General features: G+C 39.9%; 1 protein-coding gene across 3 annotated transcripts in view; it reads left to right on the forward strand.

Moving 5' to 3' along the window:
- The window catches only part of LOC308393254 (rho GTPase-activating protein 6-like), a 143582-nt gene that overhangs the window by 75414 nt on the left and 43583 nt on the right, over positions 1–24585 (forward strand). The window contains exon 1 of one of the 3 annotated variants that reach the window (XM_080876893.1): positions 14519–14885. The exons of the other annotated variants lie outside the window; for them this stretch is intronic. Within the exon in view, the coding sequence (XP_080733019.1) occupies positions 14844–14885 (42 nt within the window). The 5' untranslated portion in view covers positions 14519–14843. Of the gene's footprint in view, positions 1–14518; positions 14886–24585 lie in introns of those variants that run through there. 3 annotated transcript variants of the gene reach the window in all.

Below are 24585 nucleotides of genomic sequence, written 5' to 3' on the forward strand. Positions count from 1 at the left end.
AGACGAACATACACCTCAATTAAGGCCCTTCAAATGTCCACATGCCTTTCAATCTTCAAATGCGCTTGTTCTGCCAGAGGTTTCTTCATGTTAAAGGAGAGTTTTTCCTCCCCCACTGTTGCCAAGTACTTGCAGATATGGAGCAACTGAGGTAGTGTTATATCTCTGAGGCTGTTGGGTTCACTATTGTGAACCGGAACTATATAAGAAATAACTGAATTAAATAAGTGGACTGAATTTAAAGGATCACCACTATTCCACTCAGTCCAGTCTAATGGCAAATTGTTAAAAACGTGGAAAATTTGTCTCTTCAGCCCTTCGTCCTTTTAACCTCTCAGTGCTGAAATGCTAATGGGGTATTGTTGGGACACTGCTGGACACCCAACTTTATGAATATGATAGCTCGAGAACAAGCCAATGGAGGAAATCATGTCGCAGGTCATTTCAATAGATACACCATAAGTTCATCGATGACTTTGACTATCAGTCAAGTTTTCCAGAAATCTTGTGCAATAATTGTGACCTAGGTTTTTAAAATTGACACTGTGGCAGACCACCAGGTGGCTCCACTGTCTCCCAGGGTGAAGGGAAGTGAGGGGGTGAAGGTTTAGGCGTTTTCTATGTTCAGTTGTGTAAAGCAGTGATTAAAGTTGGAGGGGAAAATTGAGATCTCTTACATACCTCCACAACACCATAAATTAATCTACTAGAAGGCTAAGGGATAGTGCAAGTGGCATAATATTAATGCCCACTAGAAAATGAGCATTCAAACAGGGTGTTTGTGTTGCATTTAAAACCAAATCCTGATCTTTTCTTGAAACTTACCAAGTAGTTTGGTGCTGAAACATAATGAATCAGCGCAAACGAAAGTAAATTGCAAAAATAATACGGAACCATAAAACTAGTGAAGCTCAAACTGTGGTTTCATGTGAATATCCTGCCATCAAAAAAAACTTTGTGTTATGTCTTTTTTCTCATTGACACCATTTTCAGGTCACTACAACTTGTCCAAGTTTGGAGATTTCCATTGCTAGGACACCACAGGTGAAAGTCTGTCTCCATAAAATCTGTTAACTTTAGGTTAAACAAATCTATTTATGTGTTTGCATTTTCTTGTTTAAGTTTATTTTCATTTTTTAATGTGTTCCAGCTGTTTTCTTGTGCTTATGCAGACAAACAAGCGTCACAAACACAAACCAGTGGATTAAATTTTGTGATGATTGCACAAGCAGCTCTGGCACTATGTTGATTGATATATTCCTCATGAGAGATAATGGTAGAATATTCTCTTAAAAAGGCAGCCTGGATTCATTATTGCAACTCATTTTAAATAAATTGCGCATAAATTGCGCAATTGCCATAAACCCCCCAGGAATTACATCTTCCGCACTGGCTAGAAATATTCTGGGAGTGTGTATTATCTAATTTTGAATGTATCCTGTCAGGACAAACATTTCCACGGAACAACAGTCCTGTCCTCCCAGTAGCTTTGAGCATGCTCTGATGGAGGTGGTATGGAGATGAAAGCTAAAGCAATGCACAGCTAGTACTCAGAATACTTTACATCCCTCCTTTCTCCCCCTCATTGGCCCTCAGGACAGAGTATGGTGATTTAGGACAAGTGGGTTGGTCTGTTGATAGAGGCCTCTAGATTGAATCCAGACCCATGCTGTCGTCACTTTGTGTGTGCAAGTGTGTGTGTGTGTGTGTGTGTGGTTTTGGTCTATGTTGAGTGATCAATTCCCCTTAAAAACAACTTTTTGGTGTGTTTTTTTTCACTGCCGGATGAAGATCGTCTCTAGAGTTTAAATGTGGTCTGAAAACCCTTGACAAGATATAATTTGTAAGTCGTTTTTGTTTGTAAGTGATTTCTCTATTTACCTCCTGAGTGAAGGGATCCACGGTGCTGTCTTTTTCTCTTTCTGTCTCACACACACACACATTCCCCAGTTCTGAAGTCATCCCCTGGAGCCTCTTTGTGCAACTCCTGCTGTAAATTCGTTTATGTGTGCCCAGGTTTTTACCCCCACCCGCTCCCCTTTCTCTCTCACACCTTCATCCTTGCAGCTGAAACTAAAGGTGAAAGATCAGCATCTGAAAGAAAGAGAGAAAAAACCTTAAGAACAACATGTAATTAACAATCAAAGTGGTGATTGTGGACTGAGTTTTTCACGTTTTTTTTTCTTGTGCTGTTGTAGTCGATAACTTTTTTCATTTCCTGTATATATTTTAGCTAGATTTGTAAGTATGCAGTATTATTTTAGTTGATTTCTTTTCCTAAAGTCATGTTTGTATTTTATTTTCAGCTAAATGTTTTTCTCAAACTTTCTTTTGTACTCACTCTAACAGCCGTGGAAAATGGCTGCCGGTCCCTTAGCCTGGTTTTGCTGGAGGTTTCTTCCTGGTAAAGGGGAGTTTTTCCTTTCCACTGTCGCCAAAGTGCTTGCTCAAAGAGAATCATTTGATTGTTGGTGTTTTCTTTTGTCTTTTTGTATCATTGCAGGGTCTTTACCCTACAATGTAAAGCCCCTTGAGGAAACTGTTGTTGTGATTTGATGTTATATAAATAAAAGTGAACTTAATTGAGCTTTTAGTAAAGTAAATCACCTTAAATGACACAGCTGGTGTTGCATGATGTGTAACTGACACATATATTTGCAAACTAATAACATAATACATGTAAAAAATGAAAAGAGAAGAAAACTAAAGATAAATTTAAGAAATATGGAAATAAATAGAGTTTGTTAACATATATATAAAAAATAAAAAAAAAACACCCAGCACGCCCCTGCGGGCGGTTTAGCCTTCAAGCTCGGGTCCTCTACCAGAGGCCTGGGAGCTTGAGGGTCCTGCGCAGTATCTTAGCTGTTCCCAGGACTGCGCTCTTCTGGACAGAGATCTTCGATGTTATTCCCGGGATCTGCTGGAGCCACTCGCCTAGCTTGGGAGTCACCGCACCTAGTGCTCCGATTACCACGGGGACCACCGTTACCTTCACCCTCCACATCCTCTCGAGCTCTTCTCTGAGCCCTTGGTATTTCTCCAGCTTCTCGTGTTCCTTCTTCCTGATATTGCTGTCATTTGGAACCGCTACATCGATCACTATGGCCGTCTTCTTCTGTTTGTCTACCACCACTATGTCCGGTTGGTTAGCCACCACCATTTTGTCCGTCTGTATCTGGAAGTCCCACAGGATCTTAGCTCGGTCATTCTCCACCACCCTTGGGGGCATCTCCTAGGGCTGGGCGATATATCGAGTTTTTTAAAAATATCGATATATTTTCATACGAGATATAAGATGTGACAATATCGTTTATATTGATATAGTCTATGTTATGTTATAATTATACTTGTGGAGCCGCAGGTTTGCCTCTCTTTCGTCCACTTTTGTCTCTACGCAACGTTACTCGGCCTCGCCTCTCCTTCACTGAACACAACTCCGCCTCCCCCATAGCTTCACCTGCAGGCAATGACAAGATGAAAGCGGAAAATCTCCGTTAGCGAGTTACCGTGCGTGGGGCTGGACGGCGTCAACATGTTAGCGAGCTAACCGCGCTAACGACATGCAGCCCGGAGGGGCTGCACGGCCTAAAATCCTATCATTTTCTCAAAAATCGACAGTGCGCCTTATGTATTAATTCTGGTTGTGCTTACTGACCGCGAACCGATTTTATGTGGTACACAGCGCTCAGCAATCTGTCAAAAAATGTTTTAATATGACTTTGCTAAGCTACGGAGCTGCACCGCTTGATGGATTGTCGGAGGATTACGGCTACCGAGGAGGAGCCTCGCGGAGTGATACGTACTGTGTGTGTATAAGGACCACAAATGGCACCTGTTCAGAGACGTGGTGCAGCTGTGAAATCTGTCTCTTTGTTATTATGCTCAGCGTCTATTAGTTTACATTTTGACTGCACAATTGTGAGCTTTTTGTTATGCACAAAAACAACATTGTTTTCTTTTATTTATGGACCATGATTATTTAATAAATGCTGATAATTTATTTTTGAGTAATTTCTTCATGTACATCTACGCTGTATGTAAATAAAAGTGCCCGTGTGACATCTGGGACACAGTGTGACTAAGAACTCTCTTTTTGTTCTTAACTTATGGCTTTAAAAAAAAAAAAATCGAGATATATATCTTATATCGCCATCCAGCTAAAAAATATCGAGATATGAATTTTGGGTCATATCGCCCAGCCCTAGCATCTCCCATTTTGACCTTGGGACTTCCAGGTTATACTCGGCACAGATGTTCCTGTACACTATGCCGGCCACTTGGTTATGGCGTTCCATGTATGCCTTGCCTGCTAGCATCTTGCACCCTGCTGTTATGTGCTGGATTGTCTCTGGGGCATCTTTACACAGTAGTGATGGGATTTCCGGCTCTTTTTAGAGATCTGGCTCTTTCGGTTCGGCTCACTAAAAAGAGCCAGCTCTTTCGGCTCCGAACCGGCTCTTCAGGTTGTTTTGTTGCTTTAATAATTTATTATTAACAATAATATAAAATTATGCACAAAAGGAATTACTAACGTAAAAACAAGTGGTTTTATTTATATATGTTTATATATAAATATATGCGGTGGCCCCTAGAGACAAAACACGTACAAACTCCAAAACACATTTCTAGCATTAACTGAACTTCCAAAGCAGAGCTACTAGATCACTTAAATTACACAATTGAAAGCATGTGTGTATTTGTTTGTGTATTTATACACAAGCACTCATATATATATATTCAAATAATTTAAAAAAAAGTTCATTTACCTGTTATTACCTGTTATTTTCTACGTAGCACTTTTAATTCTTATCCCTACTTTTATTTTTTCATGTCTATTTAAGTGCTATTTATGACACTATGTTTGCACTGAAGCACCGCAGCAATTTCCTAATGTTGTAAACCTGCTCAACATTTGGCAATAAACCCCTTTCTGATTCTGATTCTGATTACCACACACCAAATCCGGTCGTTGGTACTTGCTGGCTTGTGTAGCCACAAGATAACAAAGGCTCAACACTGCGCCCAGCATCCTGGAGCACTTCTGTTGTCTTTTGTACGTGTTTTGAGTTTTTATGTGCTTCTGAGTTTGTACGTGTTTTTACGTGTTTTGGAGTTTGTACATGCTTCAGAGTTCGTACGTGATTTGAAGTTTGTATGTGCTTTGTCTCTAGGGGCCACCGTAAATATACTTTTATTTATTCACTCCACATAAAATGTAATAAATAAATCATATAATACAAAAATCAACTATTCACATTTCAACTTTTAACTATTTAAATTTTCAGCTTTTTCCTTTCACAAATTTAAAGTGAAAAGAACACAAAACACTGCAAACCACAACACAATTAAATATAAATTATAATATGAAAACTAAAAGAACATGCATATTCTCTGTCATATGGACCTGCATGAATAAACTTTCTCAATCCTTTATCATCTGCAACCGAAAATAGTTGTGGATGATTACTATACCTTTCTAATGTTGTTGTCCCTGCCTCTCTTTCTCTCTCTCTGGCTCTGTTCCTGTGCTACTGAGTGTAACTACCGCCCCTCCCCCCTCTGCCCAGCGTAAAGCACAAGGCTCGCGTGCAGAGTGAAACGGAAAAAAAGTGCGAGAGAGAGAGAGGCTGAGAGAAAGAAAAAAAAAAATAACCCACGTGACGGCTCGCGATAAGGAGCCGGCTCTAAGAGCCATTTCGTTCGCGAACGACCCATCACTATTACACAGCCTGGTGTGATAGACCCCAGCCTCTATGGATCTTGTACTCAGAGATTGTTCTTGTGCTGCCATGATTAGTGCCTTTGTGCTGTCTTTCAGTCCAGCTTTGTCCAGCCACTGGTAGGATTTCTGGATATCAGCCACCTCCTCTATCTGCCGGTGGTACATACCCTGCAGGGGCCTGTCCTTCCATGATGGTTCCTCGTCTCCCTCCTCTTTCTTGGGTTTCTGCTGCCTGAGGTATTCACTGAGCACTCGGTCAGTTGGGGCCATCTTCCCAATGTATTCTTGGATGTTCATTGTCTCATCCTGGACTGTGGTGCTGACACTCACCAGTCCCTGGCCCCCTTCCTTCCGCTTAGCGTACAGCCTCAGGGTGCTGAACTTGGGGTGAAACCCTCCATGCATGGTAAGGAGCTTTCTTGTCTTTATGTCAGTGGCTTCTATCTCCTCCTTTGGCCAGCCTATTACCCCAGCAGGGTACCTGATCACGGGCAGGGCGTACGTGTTGATGGCCCGGATCTTGTTCTTACCATTCAGCTGACTCCTCAGGACTTGCCTGACCCTCTGCAGGTACTTGGTGGTTGCAGTTTTTCTAGCGGCCTCTTCATGGTTCCCATTCACCTGCGGGATCCCCAGGTACTTGTAACTGTCCTCTATGTCTGCAATGTTGCCTTCTGGTAGTTCAATCCCCTCAGTTCTGACTACCTTCCCTCTCTTTGTTACCATTCGACTACACTTCTCCAGTCCGAACGACATTCCAATGTCATTGCTGTATAGCCTGGTAGTGTGGATCAGTGAATCGATGTCTCGTTCACTCTTGGCATACAGCTTGATGTCATCCATGTACAGGAGGTGGCTGACAACTGCTCCATTCCGTAGTCGGTATCCGTAGCCAGTCTTGTTACTGATCTCTCTGAGGGGGTTCAGGCCTATGCAGAACAGCAGTGGGGACAGAGTATCTCCTTGGTAGATCCCGCACTTGATGGTGACTTGTGCTATGGGCTTGGAGTTGGCCTCCAGTGTTGTACGCCACATCCCCATTGAGTTCCTGATGAAGGCTCTTAGGGTCCTGTTGATCTTGTACAATTCTAAGTATATATATATATATATATATATATATATATATATATATATATATATATATATATATATATATATATATATATATATCGCTGTCCTGCAGGTTTTCGATATCACCCTGGGTCAACACACCTGAATCAAATGATTAATTCCCTAACAGCCTTAGGCTTCTGGAGAACTTCAAGACATGTTGAGGAGGTAATTTAACCATTTAAATCAGCTGTGTTGGATCAAGGACACATCTAAAACCTGCAGGGCGCTGGCCTGGAGTTGGAAATCCCTGGTTTATGTGTAGCTCTCTTGAGGGCCAATCTTAGCATTCCAGCACCTTCATTCATTGGCCTGTTGCATGACCCAATATCAGCCAAGTTATAGCTGTTGGGCAGAAGGCCTCACATTTTGACTGTAGAATACTTTGGTATACAGAGGAGGTCATGGAAGACTCAGTGACTGCAAGTTGCTCAAGTCCTGTGGCTACAAAACAAGCCCAAATCATCATACTTCCACCACCGTGCTTGAGAGTTGTGTCTGGTATTTGCCAGTTGTGAATTTAATAAGTGCCAAACATTAACTTTGGTCTAGTACATTACGACATTATCATGAACTTCCACACCTAACATGCTAACTGAGGCCTGAGAAGTCTGAGATATCTGAGCTGTTGGGGTTTTTAAAATTTTGCATTACACAGTCTGACCTTTGGCTGAATTTGGCGGGATGTCCACTCTTGGGAAGATTGTGACATCATGTTAACACACACCTGATCTGTTAAAAACCATGTTTTTTTTATTATTTTGGCTTGATTCATTTAAATTATTAGACTTCACAGAGGCATATTTATTTGTGACTAAATTTTAATCAGTTGATATTGTATTTATAGCTGAAGTCCATTCAGTTTATGCAGATCAATCAAAGAATGCAGGCTGAAGGTCCTTCCTCATTTGCTTCAGTTTATATACATAACGTGCATGAAATATCCTCTGCTTTTAAACCTGTTTTTACCCAGCATCCACAGAATGAGGCGATGCAAATGCCTCTATCGTGTGACATCTATTTTGTGAGTGTTTATTAAACAGATCGAGGCCTCACAGGATTTTCTCTCTCTTATACTGGATCGTCTTAAAGCACTTTAACAGAACACTTTCCACTTAATGGAGTGATTTCACAACTCAGGCATTCAGGCTTTTGGAGGGAGGGCTCTGCTCCTCCTGAAATAAACAATGTAAACATGAACTTTTGCAGTTTGCAAAGCCATAAACCATATAGAACTGGAATTATAGTCCGGCCTCATGTTCTCTCTGTAAAATATTCAATTGCATATTGCATTCAATGTTTTTTGGGTTGTTTTTTTTTTTTTTTTTTACTGTTTTGGTGTTTAATTTGCTTGAGAATAGGCATACAAAATCACAACATAAGTATAAATCACTGAAAATAATCCTCGCCGTCTGTTCTCTCACCCCAAAATTTCAAGCCGTTTCTTCTCGAGATCGACTTTTAATCGCTGAGACATTACACATCAACAAAAACACACCGAGCCAAATTCAACAGTGGAAAATCTGGAGCGTGCTTTGAAGGTGATATATAATCACCTGCAGCCTCATTTTCAGCATCCTTTTAACAGTTTAATGATGATACGAGGAGCGATGGTCGGCTCAGGGGGGACGTGTAGAGTCAGGCTTTGCTCTACAGTGTCCTTCGTGAACAATTTAATCTTGTTCTAACATGCAGCAGTAAACTGAGCCCCACCAACTCACACTGTGCATACATACATTAATGTCCGTCTATTTCTGCTCTCCTCGCTTTTCTTCTTCCCCTTTGCACTGCCTCTCCTTTAGCATCTATCACAGGCTCAGTGCATTTTTGTGTGTGAGCCACAGGACCACTGAAATAACATTTTACGAGATAATAGGCTCCTCCTTCAGGGCCATTAAACACAACTGTGGTGCTAAAGACTGAACTTCCCTTCGTTAAAATGTGTTAGATCGTATAGTTCACCTGTAAATCTTTGCCCCTCCTTTAATCGTGTACATTATTATCAAGAATCTAGTCTGATATTTTATAAATATTCAATTTTATTTTCTTCCTGCGTGGGTTTTCTGACACATTCTGGATGAAGACATTAAACACACACCCACACATATACACCAGGGCCTTCTTGCAAATCAAAGGCCTTTCTGTTTGGAGTTCCTCCCACACTATTGGCCTAAGTAATCATTCTAAATGACTCTAAATTCACGAAAGGTGTGAATGTGTGCGTAAATTGTTGTCTTTGTGTATGCGTGACAGACTGGTAACCTGTTCAGGGTGTACCCCGCCTCTTGCCCTGTGACCTTAAGTAACCCTGAAATGGATAAGCAAAAGAAAATGGACAAATAAAATAAAAGAGACAGAAGGCAACAATGTTACTAATTCTTAGTAGTAATGCTAAATATATATATATATATATATATATATAAACTAGCAATTTAACTAGTTTAGGTTAGGTGTACTTAAGTTACATAAAGATTAAACTAACAAAAAAGGGGATATGATGATTTATGAACATAAAAATACGTGGGCAGAGTTTGACCATAGACTGTATCTAAACAATGTAAACACGGCCATAACAACTGCTACACTTTTAAGCTGTAACATGATTTATTCATTTATTTGAGCAAGAAATTGCAGTATTTTCATCGAGAAGGTGGAGTGTGGATTTAGCAACTATTGCTATCTATCTTTGTTAGCAAGCCGCTTCAATAGCTGCTATATGTCAAGCTAAATAGTGCTAACTACTAGCAGATTCTCTCAGCTACACCTGATAATGCCACATAGTTGATTTGTCAGATTGTTGCATCAGATGCCGTTCGTGACAAAACCACAACCTTTCATGCGTTGGCAAATCTTTAAACTGCTAAGCTATGAAGACACTAAATAACAGACTAATGAAATACTAACACCAAGAACAATAATAGGCCATATTATTTGTCCCACAGTTGCATGAAATGCTATGGCTGAAAAGTCCAGTTTGCTGACCACACAAACTATCTGCACTGTCAAACTGGCCATTTAAAAGAAAAAAAAAATCTCCCCTGTAACGTTATTATAGAAGAAGACATAAGCTCCTGATTGACTCACTTTTGCAGCTGCCCTCAAGTAGCCGTTAAAGGAACTGTGGTGCTAATGTTATGGGACTTCTCCTTTGGTTTATAGCAACTTTTGAAATATTTGTATTACAGATTTATCAGTGAGGGAGAGCATCCAGTGTTAATTTTAGCAACCTTAAAGGGGCAGTCGGAGCTTTTATTTGCAAAACAAAACACCTTTTTTTTTTTTTAAACACTGAGTCACTTGTTTAATCATTTTTGGTAAGCAAGTCTCCTGCCAGGAGTACTTACAGCTGCAGTTTAAATGACTAAAACCTGACCAAACGTTTGAATTAGAACATTTGCCTATCAAAAAGTCATTCACTTATGGCGCTCCTTTTGTGTTCTTGGTGCTCGTCAACATTCCAAACACAAGAGATTTTACAGATAGAAATGTGCATCTACCTGCGTTATGCATGCCAGGATAGGCTTCAGCGACTCTGCAACTCTGACTCAGGACACGTCACAAAAAAAGACACACAGCACAAATCATAAGGTGAAATTTCATCAGCTACACGCACAAATAAAGTTCATTAAAAAAAAGTGCAAATATGTGAATGAAAAACCACACTGCTGATTTCATTTAATCCAAAGATGATTAACTTGTCGTAAACAATAAACACATCTCATTCAAAACCTTGTGGAGAAGATCTGATAAGCAGGAGTCTATTGTCTGCAAGAGCATGTGTTTTTTTAGCTGGTAACTTTATATCAGTGCAGTGTCTTGATGATTCTTGTGTGAGATACAAAGTATATTGTACACCACAGCACCTGCTTTAAGGCTGAGTCAGTCTTCGGGAGTTAAGGAATCTGTTATCTGCTGATTTTAAAGTGAGTGCTCCTATGAACTCCTCGGCATTCTTTAAAAGGTACTATCTGATAAGAGAGGAATCCAGTTTCTCATTTTTCCTACCAACCCGTTCACACGTTCTGTATATAAGATTAGAAAACAGATATTTCTCAATAACACCTACAGAGCAGCGCAAATATGTTTTATTAACTCTTGCTAAGGGTTTGTTTATGAGCGCTTTGATAAAACCACACTGTGCTCTTTTTGTTTCGCTTTACTTACTTTGATATCTATTACTAGCCTTGATAGACTGTATATAAAAGATGGAGTTAGCTGTTGGGTTTAAAAAGCAAAGCCAGTGCAGAAGTGCTTTTATTGTGCATTCTTTACATGGCCAGCAGAGAGGGAGTCTTAGACGTCTGTGGCTTCCAAGACTGTGTTTTTATTACCTTTCCAAGCATGTTAACTTTTTTCATTTATTGTTTCAAGGACTTTTTCATTTTGCGTTACTTTGTTTTTCTTTTTAGTTTTCAGCTACATTGTAAAAATACTATAAAAATACAGACATTCCATACACTAATTTTCAGGGTTTTAAGACAATTTAATGCTGTAAGTGCTGATGCCACTGAGGGAAAAATGAATATAAATAGCACACTATTGGATATAGCTATGGTAGATTACAATACTTTTTCATTAGTGAGTGCAAAGACTCATGGGAATATGAACGTTTATTACAAATCACTGATTTAAACCTTTTGATGGTTTAATATTTTTCTCATTTGGACTCTGATAAGGATGTATGAGGGACTTTCCAGTGTATGTGTGACGAGAACAGTGTTAACATCCAGCCAGCATCATTTCTAGTGGCTAGATTCCATTTTTTAATGGTTTAATCTGAAACTGCATCAAAGCTGATAGACTGCTGTGGTTTAAAAAAAACACACCAGCCTAAATTCACAGTGAATGGATGACAGCCATATACAGTAAATTGGACTTAGATATGGTAAAGGCAGCCATAAAGTTGTTTTTGGACTATTTTGAAGCTGCAATGCTAATGTTTTGGATGCTGTCATTTTGGTTTTTGGAAGCTAGCAGTTACCTTATACTGATGATGTCATGATCCTGGGTCCTTTTGACCCAGCGTTTTGTGTTTTCTCTTCTTGCGATTTTGGTTCTGTTCTTCCTCTGTTTAGTGTTTACTCTGTTCTGCCCGTGTGTTCCTGTATCTAGTCCGCGTTTCTTAGTTTGTGTCCTTTCATGTGTAAGTTCCTGTTTTATTGTGAAGGTCTGCGTCTTATGTGAGTGTTTTCAGTTTGCCTCCCTAGTCTCGTCACATTAATCACTCCCAGCTGTGTTCCCCACCTGTGTGTAATCTCCCTGTGTTCTCTGAGTGTATTTAAGTTGTGTCTTCAGTCATAGTGGTTGCTGGTTCGCCTGTGTTGTTTCCCCTCGGTCTCCCTGCATCTCTCCATGTGTATTTCTCTGGACCTCCCTGCATCTTCGTTTCTGGTTTGTTTTGTTAGTTTTACCCAGTTTAGGTTCAAGTTTCATGTTCCCAGTGCCTTTGTTGTTTGTATTTCCTTCGTTAATAAATACTCACCTGCACCAGAGCTGCCGCGTCCTGGTCCTAAATAATTCCACACGGCTTGCCCCGGCAAACCGTGACAGATGAACGGTTGGAGTTCCAAGTTAGCAGCTAACGCTGTCTAGCAGGGTTAGCGATCTGCACTCAAAATACTTATGGGTTCAATTTTAGTATAATAAAATCCTAGAATTTAATTTACCAAAACTGAAGCACAGTCTTCTGGGATGATCTGTAGCACAAAGAAAGCCATCATATTAGTTATAATGATCAGCTAAAAATACTCCAAATGCACAAACAGTGCACACACAAAGTGCAGAAATCCAGTTTAATGTCAAAATACGTTTTGTGCTCTTTACTGCTGTAAAGTTGGACGTTTTGACGTGGGAGTCTTTGGGGACTGACTCCTTTTTGGAACCAGCCCCAAGTGGCCATTAGAGGAACTGCAACTGTTGCCACTTGAGCGTAATAATGTAACTCTTCCACATCTGAGGTTGACCCTTGGTGAGGATATGCTGTTACATTTTACAGTAGTAAGCTATTTGTGGATATTGCTGCAGAAATACTACAACAGAACCAGGGCAATCAAACAGCTGCCACTATTATACTGCAAATTGTGTTTTCCGAATAAAACAGTACTCTTGACATAACTTTCCTGTAATTTAACAGTGAGAATTTTCCCCTAAACACATCTGGCTTCCAAAAACTAAGTCTGGCAATGGACAAAATGCTCACACCAGTGCTTCACAACAGGACTTTATAAACAATGGATGACGTCATGGTGGCTACATCTATCGTTCATGCAGAGTCTGAGGCAGTATTCCTGTAACATCATTTTACAAGTAAGCTGACAGGAAGCAACGGGTTACACACTGACGCATGTAAACAGGAGGATTCAAAGAGGCCTGACAAATGTTAATAAAGTAGACTGAGTTGGTTAAACATGTCTACCAAGTGAATTGATGGAACAATAACAGCAGATACTACAGGATGCAAGTGGAGTAGTTTTGACACAGATTGCTCAACGCTGGTTCCACATTAAGTATTTCACAAACTTATTTGAAATACACCAGCGGGGAGGGTGGAGAGGGGGTTTGGTGGCAGGGCGTAGGGGCACTTGCCTTTCATGGTCTCTCTTGAAAGCATATTTGCAAAGGGGAAAGCTCATAAACAAAAATTACTACCAAGTGTTACAATGGAAGCACTCGATCACAGTTTCAGCTCTGCGGTTCATCTGTTACACTCTCGCCTCTGTGATTTATTTCTTTTAGTAATTAGGCTTACAGCGAGCTATTTGTCAATGCTGGAAGAAATGTTGCATCTTTGACATGCCAACTTTCCTTAAAGGAGTTTGTTTTTAGCTTGACCAACAAGTTGATTTGTTTTGTTTGTTTTAATTTTCCAGTGAGGATGGCAGAAATGAATCTGCTGTCAGGAGATTTTTTTTTTTTAATTATTATTATTATTTGTTATGATTCAACTTTTATCAAAAAACAGTGAAGTTTTGCTGGGGAGTATTCTGCCAGCCTGATTGCAACAGCACGTATAGCTCCATATTATGAGCTATCCACAAAGAAAACCCTCCCAGTATGGGGTTTCTTCAGTCAAATCTTATAAACTGTGGAGCTCCATTTGTGGGTCACTGACATGAAAACATTTGTTCTACCCTGCTGTTGATAATCAAAAGCTTTTGCACTGCTGGTCCTCCTTCTTCAGAGCCCCGCCCATCCTTTGCTTTTCTCTCTCCGGCTTTAAGCATCGAGTACCCAGAAAAACGCTGAATAGACCGGAAAGAGGCGACTTTGTGATCAAAATAAAAGCACATATATGGTTCTCATGAGTTAAAAGTCAATGTACTGGTATAGTATAAGCTTGCCTGTGTAGTTATTGTGTTTTTTTCCCCCTTTGATTTGGAGTTATGATTTATTTATATAGCACATAACATTATGGGCAAACTCAATGTGCTTAACACAAAAGATAAAAACATAAAAAAGCTGTGTAGGTTTACTTCGCTTTAAGACAGGGATTAACATAGAAACACGTTTCTCCAGTCAACAAATGAACTGCAGTTTGTTTAGTTTGTTTCTGGTAATACAGTATCCGTAGGCCAGGGTTAAGTCTTAGTTTGAAAAACTACGCCGGAAGTATCAGTTAGTAGCGTTGCCAGCTTGATGTAGGTCTCTGCTCGCTGTCTCGCTTCTCTTCGCTCTGGTTCAGCATCTGTCTTCACAACAGTTTGCGGGGCGCGCAGTATGGATCCGTTACGCGTTACGCGCTATGGTGTCCCTTCTGGCACAGAGCGTTTCCTGACACGCGCTTTTCACTGCTGTGGAAATTCTTAAAAGGGGTTCTGTTGTGACTCGCAGTCTCCAAACTTCCAACATCTTTCGCTGTCTTTTAATGTGAGAAGAAGCAGAGCGCACAAGTGACCTGCGGACACATTTCCTGACGCGCACAGACACTTTTCTTTTTTGGAGGGGGAGACTTGGGATATCATTTACTGAAGCTGCATTATTTACTATATGTGGATAATTATTCGGGACGATGGGAGACTCCGTGTTCTTCGACAGGCAGAATTCCTATCTTGTAAGTACCCCCCCTCAGGTTTATTAGCCGTGGATTAATGACAGCGACTGGAGCGTGCACTGAGACTCGAGGGCTTACATCTTGTAGTTTCTGCGCGCATGCCTGATAAAGATGTTCATTTCCTGCACGATGCAGTTGTGTATCGATATGAAGCCTCTCTCTCTTTCCTCATATCTGAGATCATGCATTAAAAAAGAGTGCCACGGAGAATTACCGTTATTTTATCAGCAGCCACTCAAAGCCAAATTAAAGCCCAATTCTGCACCAGCTTTTAGAGCTTTCACCTCATAAACGTCACTCAGTCGGTGTGAATCAGAAATCTGAACCTAAGCAGAGCAAAGGGGCCTCAACATGCCAAAGAAAAAAAAGAAAAAGAGAGAGAAAAAACTTCCTGTGATGGAACTTTTTTAAGTGGCATGTGGTGCGCAGAGCGCGTACATATGCACACACGCACACAAGACCACACATGCTTCCTGGTTTTTGAAAAGCAAGTCAGAAAGACAGAAACCTGTTGCCAGCTCGCTGTGGAGAGCCACAGGTGTTGTGTTTGACATTCTACACCTCGAAGAGCCGTGGCCCAAATGAAGGCAAAACACACAGATATGGGTCAAGGCCGTGTGGAGCGGTGTGGGCTGCTGTGAGAACTGCACCTTCAAAAATGTTTCCATCAGCGGTTTTTTTGTTGTTTTTTTTGTTCCTCAGTTTGTGTTTGACGTGTGTTTGACAGATTTCTGAATTCTGAAGATCGCCAGAAGGTCTGGTGAAGCAGCCACTTGGGTTGCTTTGCAGAACAGGTTCATTTTAACTGGATCGGTTTTTGCTGTAGACACCGATTCCTCAGCCACCCTTTCTCCTGCCATCTGCTGCCCTGTCTCATCTCAAGTGGTGAGGAATCCTCCGCTGACTGCTCCAGCGGTCCGCCTGCTCGTTTATGAGCAGTGTTTCTGTGGCTAGAAGCCCTCATAACGCTCAGAGCGCTGATTGGAAAACAATACAATTTTCTTTGGCTCGGCTGGCCATCGCGCTGTGGTCTGGATCGGTGCTTTGTAGCAGGCCCGTGTGGTGTGAATGCCATCAACACATGGCCCACAGTTACGTGCCTAAAATTCACCCAGCAGAGGCCAATGAGGCTTTGGTGCAGTGACCAGATAGTTAAAGTGGCTGCCGTCTGTCTAGAGAAATGAAATCTGATGTAACTGGATTTGTATTTGTTTATTGAAATTGTGGTCTGCATCTGTGAGCCCAATAATAAATGGCTGAAAATCATACCGAAAGCCCTCAGAATGACTGCTCTGATTGGAGCAACACAAACAGCTTTTAATAATTGTAAAGCCACAATAAGGGGACAGCATCTTTAAAGTCATATTGATGGCTTAAGTTCTTGTTTGGATAAAAACAAAAAAACAATAGTAGTGCCCAAAAGAATGTGATCCACAGTACAAGCATCTAACATGACTTTCCTACCACCCTTAGGGTCAGGGTGAAGAGCTCAGTAAGTGGCATTCCTATTGAAGTTGCATTCCGACTGAATGCCACCCTGTGGACGTTTTCCAGTTGAGTACAACTGGGAGGAGATCAAAGGCAGAGCAAGAGGAAGTGAAGAAATGTTTATCCTATAGATTTGATGTCTTTTTGATTTTTGATGTTGAGCACAGGGAAGCTCGTCACAACATAACACTCATAATATAGCAGAGTGTTTCTCCTGAGTCTTCTTTACTTAGACTCAAACAGTAAACTTAAGACAGTTATCACATTAAGCTAAAGTGGTATCAAGTAAGAAAAGTTAATAATGCTAGCTAGTAAGGTTATTAAATCCATAAGGCAACTTAAAGATTGTGGCTTATGTTTAGAAATACAAATTTATTCAGTGTTTAGACTTAGTATGGTAACCTTGCACATTACCATTTTCCAAAGGTAGTTACAACCCGTTGGTTGTCCCAAACCCAAAGATAATTCTTAAGCAGTTAAGTTTCGTGTCATTTTTTTTTAAATAAATGGCGCTTAATCATGTAAATCCTACATATTAACCTGTTTTCTTGTCGGTTTTGACCGTTAGGGGCACTATGTAATCAGTAAGCCTTGACTCAGAAGAGTAGATGATAGTTTCTCATTAATTAAAAGCCACCACTGAAGGAAATGTTTGTCCGGTAAAGACTACATATGCTAAGTGGCACTGGAATGTCAGAGTTTCTTGTAAACATAGCTTCGTCTTTTGCCTCGACATTGTTGCAGTTCTTTTATTTTTATTTTTCACTTCAGCTTGTGCATGAGTATGTGGGTTCACTGAGGCTGTATGGACACATCTGGCATAGTTTCTCTAGATGTTCTACACTTAATAAAAGCAAAAATAAGCAAGTTTCGGAGTTGGGCACAAGAAGTTGAAGTGAAATTCATTCAGACAGGATGTATTGATTGTTAACATTTTAAGTCTTTCATTCGGAAACTTGGACATTGCTGTATTACAAAAAGCAGCCGGTAAAGGCATAAGAATTACATCCTGACAGTGTATCACAACCAAATACAAGTGAGTGTTCAGCCAGGATGTGCACTGTCGGCTCATAAATCGTAAACGCTTGGTATGATATGATATGACAAAGAAGTAATTCCAGATGAAATTGAACTTGTATTAATGGGGGCATTATGCCTCTTCAAGCTGCTTCTTACATGCTGCTGATAAACAAATCTGTTATTTTTTTTGTTCATGCCAGACTAGATAGATGGGAGGAAATTGTTTTGTAGATGTAGATTACAGGTTTTACGTGGTATTATGAGGATTATAACAATGATACACAGGCAACCCTTTTAGTCAACATAGGCAAGATTCATCACCCACAAAGACTCTAAAAATGTTAAGAGGAACAAATCACTCTTGATGTAATGGTTTATCAGCACTGAAAAAGGAAAAATACACAGCTGAGCTGCTTAAATACACAGCTGAGCTGCATAAAAGCTTTCTATCTTTAAGACAGCACTGCGTCTAACTTTCCTTCCGGCCCTGCTAGTTGTCTTTTAGGTGTTACTACTAAACTGCTAGATCCCATCTTATCGCTTAACATTTTTTAGTCCGGATAACAGGATAAACATGAATGTATATTAAATATTGATGTTGTAATTGTTAAAAAAAAATAACCAGGCTTTCTTAAGTTCTCAGTCAGTGCTTGCTAAGCTATTTGTATTGTGTTACAATTACTTGACTTTTTATTTGTGAAGTGTTATACTTCACACCTGCAGAGGTCGCCAGTTTCGCTGTGGTTTGTAAAGGAAGGGGCTTCCAACCAATTTTCAGCCAGTAGGAAGAGAAACATAAACCCCACATGACGCTACTGATGCTAGCTAATGAGCTAAGAGCACCATTTTTTTTGGTCAGGAATGCATTTTAAATTGTCTTCTTAACTGTCGAAGATTGATGTTTGGTCAGACGGTCAACAAGTTATAAATGGTAGCACAATGCGGCAGCTAGCATAACGTTTCAGGTTTAAAATGCATCTTTATTTCTAACTAGTGTGAAGTATAGGAATTCACATACTACACTAATAGGCATGTCACGATATCAGAAAGTTAGAAGTTATAGCATTAGTTATTTTACGCTAGTTTAAGCATGCATGTAATGTTGCAAATATTTTAACCTACAAAACATAGTTGATTTCATAAAAACAATATCAGCTGTCACTTTTGCCATCTTCCCCATGTCGTTTTTCCAGTGTCCTTCTTTGGCATTAATAATCACCTAGAACAGTTGTAGGGATGTGTTTCAGCAGTTAAAAGTATTGTTGATATTATTTCAAGTGGCATCCCTACTAGGAGGTATACATTTTAGATTTACATTACATTTATATTTTACAAAGTGTACTATTTGGAATTATATTAACAGAAGCAGGAACATTAAGATACATGTCAACAATGCTAACAGTCTATGATTATGCTATTTTGTGAGTTAGTTATGCTATTTTGTGAGTTAGTTATGCTATTTTGTCTAAGTGAGTTAGACTAGTCATTATATAACATTAAAATTATGTAAAACTGAAATTGGTAGAGGTTGTTGATATTTTTTTAACCTAGTTCATTAAAAGAAACACTGGACAAATTACCATCTTGACCTTAAACTCAACAGCCACACCGTAAAAACAAAATCCTAAAAAAACAGTAATATTCCGGCAGCTGGGGCGCCAAAATAATACCAGAACAGAAATAACAGAAAATAACTTTCTCATGAAAATACGGTTATTTTCAGTAATGACAATACAGTTTGTTGCCCTAATTTTACATGGGATTTTGCTTTTCTCAAGTGCTTTTAAACATTAAATTAGGAACATTTTAATGTGATTAAACAATGAAATTACCTATAAACAAGGTCAATGAATGCAGCAATATGAATAATAATACTTAAATGTACAGAAATATACAGTTAACGGTTGGTTTAAATAATAATGGATTGCATTCATATCGCGCTTTTTGAGACCCTCAAAGCGCTTAACAATTCCACTTTATAATTCCCCTCTGGCCATCACCAGTAGGTGGTAGGTGAAGTGTCTTGCTTAAGGACACAACTACCGAGAGTGTCCGAGCCAGGGCTGGAACCGGCAACTTTCTGATTACAAGGCAAAACTGCCAACTCCTGAGCCACGATTGCCCTAAACAACAACAACAACAATAATTATTTGATGTAAAAAAAGTTTATAAGAATCATTTTATGTATTTTTCCATAGCATTACATTTGAGTTTAACAGTTCAATCTTTCAAATAACGGACAAATATTTGTGAAATTATGATACATTTGTGAATGTATTTTAACAATATAAATATGCATATGTACAGACAAATACATGTAAAAAACAAGAAAATTATGTTTTATTACATTTACAGTGATTTTACGTTAATTTACATTTGAAATGTAAAATCAGTCTATTTATGTGAATTTAATGATATTCTAGAAAAACAGTACAAAACTGTAAAATACACAGTAAAATACTTGTATGTTACAATTGTTTTTACAGTGCATATTATGGTGGTCCCCTAACTCGAGGACATTTTAGTAGATTAAAGTAAGTGAGATCTAACAGTCTAATGCTATTCTATCCAACAGTTAATATAATTAACTGGTTATTTCTTGTCTCACACTCTTAAATGTCGTTGAACAAGTTGAATAAAAGAATCAGTGGTCACTGAATCAGCTTTTGGAGCCAAAATGTTTGTTCAGTCCACTAGACTAGTTCAGTCATTTATTTAGCAACCACAGTGATTGAACACATAGGCTCAAACAGGACAATCAAGTCGTGTGTGCCACATCAGAAGATTAGTGTCTGTTTTGGTTTATTTAACCTACTTCTGTTGGGTTTGGCCCTATCAGTTCAATATTCCATGACAAGCTACAGGACTGGTGGGTTTAACTGATTAAACTTTGTTAATGACTTGTGAGTTTAGCTGTGGGTCATGTGCACCATGAAGCACTACGTTGTCTGGATGTCATATCGTAGCAACGGAGAAGTGAAGGAACAAGGAAGTGTCAGAACACGAGTTTGAGTGAGCTAATCTTGGACAACAGCCAGTTGTAGCGCCAATAGTTTGCCAGTAGTCCAATAATGATTGTCTTTGTCTTGAATCTTTTTTTGTATTTGCAAGTGTTAGCAAGCGATTACAAGTTTTCCTCTTTAAGAAGGCCACAATTCAGATGAGGGGGTATTTTTAGAGTCAGAAGTCTTGATATAGTGAAGAAAGATCCAGGAAGTCTTGTTTTATTTTAATTAACTATACTTTAAGGTAGCAGCTCTTGAGTTACACTGAGAAGTACAAGGGCAGACAGAGCACAACTCAAAGGAAGCATTGATTAAATGATTGATGAGACTCCTGCATTAGCTTTTTAGTCTTAAACTCTTTGTGTCACTGATCAAATAAAAAAAAACAAAACGCTACATCTTCCTCAAACCACCCAGAAATACTTGTCAGCCTCAGACTGCTTAGACATCCTCCCTCTTCTTTTGTATTCAGCTCCTCTCCTCATTTTCCTGCGTGCCATTGTTTTCAGGAACTTGAAATTCTTCTTTCACCTCCTCCCTCCACCTCTCCTCCTCTAATTTAGAAATGCTGGGAGCAAACATTTTTATAGCACTCTTCTTACCTGCCGATGTGTGACCTTGTTCTATCTTGGAAAGTTTGTTTGCTTTAGTCCGCTGCCACTGCCACTCCCAGTACAAATAGCCTTGGGAGGCACAAGCTTTTAACAATGCCAATTGCAAAAGGTCAATTGCAAAATAAAGAGGCTTTTTTGCAGATTGGGTGTTTGGACGAATGGCATCAACTATCCGTGCAGCTCCTTACTCATCAGCAGAGTGTGTCTATTTACTTTGATCACAAGTTTTCCAAAGCACACCCCAATCCAGACGGAAAACTTAGCGGGAGTGGAGGTTTTGTTCACGGGAGTGCACTTGGTAAGAATGCACTGAGTCGTTGGCTAAATTTGCACTTTTGAAGCAATAGTTTGCCAATCAAAGCTATGTGAAGGTCTTGTTGACCTCTTGTAAAGTAAGTCATGAGTTGACACTGCACATGCTCAATAGCATGGCACCTTGTGGGACTTTTGCACGGATATGGCAAGTGTAGAACAGTTGCAGCGTGGCAGGAAAAAGAAAACCCACAAAGGCAAAAAAGAAAAAAGAAAAAAATGGCCTCTGTGCGTTCCATTGCTGTCACTTTTGGCTCGTCATGACAACACTGTCAGTCCCTCGTTTTTCTTCCTAGACCCATCAGGGAAAGGCACTTGTTTTATTATCAACAGCGAAAGAGAAGTCCGCCCTCCACTAAAAGTCTTGTCTTTTTATGGAGACGTCGAAGGCTGAGCGGAGGAAAGCAGAGTGGAGGAAACACAGAGGAGAAAGTTCTGGCGAGATCTGATCCAATGTTTGGAGGCAGATGTGCTCGGAGAGGCAGGAGTCTGTCTCTGAAGCTGGATAAAATATGTGCTCTAGATGTTTTAAGGAGTTTGATTTACCACTCCTGCTTGCCTTTTTCATTAGCTGATCCAGAGGTGTGTCTTTGTTCAGCCCGACCTAAGGGACTTGGCCAGTAGGCTCCAGTAAAGGTTAGGCACGTTTCCTGGTTGTTTGCGCACAAATCCGCCAGTGTATGTTGTCCGTCATCGTGTTGCTGTGTGAAAGTGAAGAAGCATTACATCATAGTTTGGGAATTTTAAAGAATCCCAGCAGTATGTTGCTACGAGATGGCGTAATGAGCTGGAATCAAGGGAGAACTTATCCTGGGTTTCAAGTTTTGAGATGTTTTCATACACACAAAGCAGAGCTGAATTCTAAATATTAACAGATTGTGCTGCCCCACTGAGAAATCCCTACTTATGTTTTCAACACCTCAGACAGCTGTTGCTCTCTGGATAACCTAAAGGAGTTGGCTCTGCCAAAAAGCTGTTAAGTCTCCTTGCTTTGCACTTTCTAGCATCAATAATAGTGAATTTGTGTCGCATAGCAATCTGATGAGAAAAGTAAATGCTTGCAGACTTGAGGTTACATGGAAAAAAGTGACCCTTACTGCTTACATGGGGTTAAAAATACAATTTAAAGTCAATAAGTAATAAAGGTAAAACTAAGGCTACTGTTGAGTCATTCTATCGAGCATGAAGTCTTGTTTTGCTGCTTCAGTGTGTTGCTGAAGGTTAAAGGGCATGGGGGGAAAGTGTGTCTGTGGGTGTTTTTCCTTTAACAAGGTACATCTGCTTTTCTCCTACAAAAATGCTCATGTACCAATCGGTTCCATGCTGTATACAACATGACCTCACAGGGGAAGTCTTAGATTAGATAAAAGAAAATTCCATGAGTCACATAGTTCATTAATTAAAAAGATCAAATTATCATTCACATGATGGGCATCCGACTCAGCATCACATTTACTGATGAGAGCCAAAGTCCTGATGTCACATTTAGTCTAGCTGAGTCTTAACTACCTCAGTACAGTTGTTCACTGAGGTTTTTGTGCTCCACGTTCTCTTTCAGGACACAAATAAGTCCCTACAACAGCAACTATTTCCTTTCTTTACATTTTTCCAGCATTACTAAGTGTACCATGTTATTTGTGGCATTGTGAAAAATAATTTCCAAGTGGTCCAGCAACCAAAGATTGCTGATATATCTGCGGATGTATGTGAAGCTTACGCCCCAATCACTGAAATCTAGAGATCAATTGGCGACCCCTTGGTAACCACAGGTCACTAGGGTTGGCAAGTGGTTGCTGGTATTTGCTTTGGAGCTTTAGCAATCAATTTCAAAGATTTCAGTCTTTGAGACCTGTAGACCAGTCAGTGGCTACAGAAAAAATATATTTTCCCTAGTTTATGCGCGGTGCTGTAATTTATATTGAAGATAACAACTTGTCTGCAAACACTTGCCAACTATTTGCAGAGCACTTTTCTGTTTAGTGCCACAGCTTTTTCAAGTTTCACCACCACTCGACCAATAATTTGCCATTGCTTGCACAAGTTGGAATCTTCCATGCAAACTACCAGGAACTGCACCGATCTGCTGAAGGCCAAAGTAACTGCTGGGAGGTGTTTAGTGCAGCATTCTCTTTTTGACCTTTTTTATCAAGCAACAGCCATCATCCTTCAGCAACCATTCATCAACCAGTTGGGGAATACACATTTTTCCCTAGTGACTGGAGGTGGCCAAGGGTGTCACCACCCAATCTCTAGGCCTGTATGACTGAACCTTGCCTAGCATGGGCTCCAGGATAGATAGTTGGCTTACAAATTTTGTAGGAACCGAAGGTGATGGCTTCCAGATGATGCTTAACATCGACCATATAGTGCCAGGTCCCCCACGGCTATGAACTCTGCAGCCAGCAATATTCACAGTCAGCCACAGTTCAGATAAAAACAGCTGAAGTACATTGACCAACTCTATTAGAGGCATTAAGAGCCTATAAAATGTAACCAGCAACAATCTTGGACATTTTGGAAATTGTGTTAATTTACCAAGTACAAGGTAGTAAAAACAGAGTGTTGACTATATCTTTATAAAAAAAAGCGGCAGGTGCTGTGCACAAAACAAGCAAACCTTTTTCTTTGCACTGCTAACAATGCCTTAAGTTTTTGAGACTAAGAATAGAATAGCCCTTTATTGTCATTGTACATGAACACGAAATTGTGGGTGCTCCACAATCCAAAGGTAGGTCTGATTTAGAACTGTGGTACCCAAAATGCCTCATTCTTGGTGATGTAAAAAGGTAAAACTGGGACCTATAACTAGGTGGTGATTCTTTTGCTTTTCTGTTCAATGCAAGGTTGGAAAAATTGTATGTATTTATGATAATAATGGCAATCTAGATGAGAGGGAACTAGTCAGTCATTCACCTTCCATCAGAATGAAAAAACTCAATAGTATGTGCTATTGCTAAAGCGTCAAAGCAAGATAGGATAAACAAGATAATGTCTTGCTATATCTGTACATTACAATCAGTTGCATAGTAACACAGTACAGAATACGCAGCAGCTGCAAAGGGCTGTTTTAAAGACAGCTCATCAAGATCTTACTATAAACGAGTGTGAACAAGTAGCTTCAAGGTGAAAAGCAGCCTAGCTTTACGTACAGTAAGCTGCCTCATTCTCAGTCTGTCGTGTGGTGAAAGCTGCCTGTCATATTACCAGTGTGTGAGTCTACGTGACCTGCCATCATGTGCACATTCAATTGATCATCACCAG

This window comes from Rhamphochromis sp. 'chilingali' (genome assembly GCF_963969265.1).
Source record: "Rhamphochromis sp. 'chilingali' genome assembly, chromosome: 3".
In the NCBI taxonomy this organism is placed as follows: Eukaryota; Metazoa; Chordata; class Actinopteri; order Cichliformes; family Cichlidae; genus Rhamphochromis; species Rhamphochromis sp. 'chilingali'.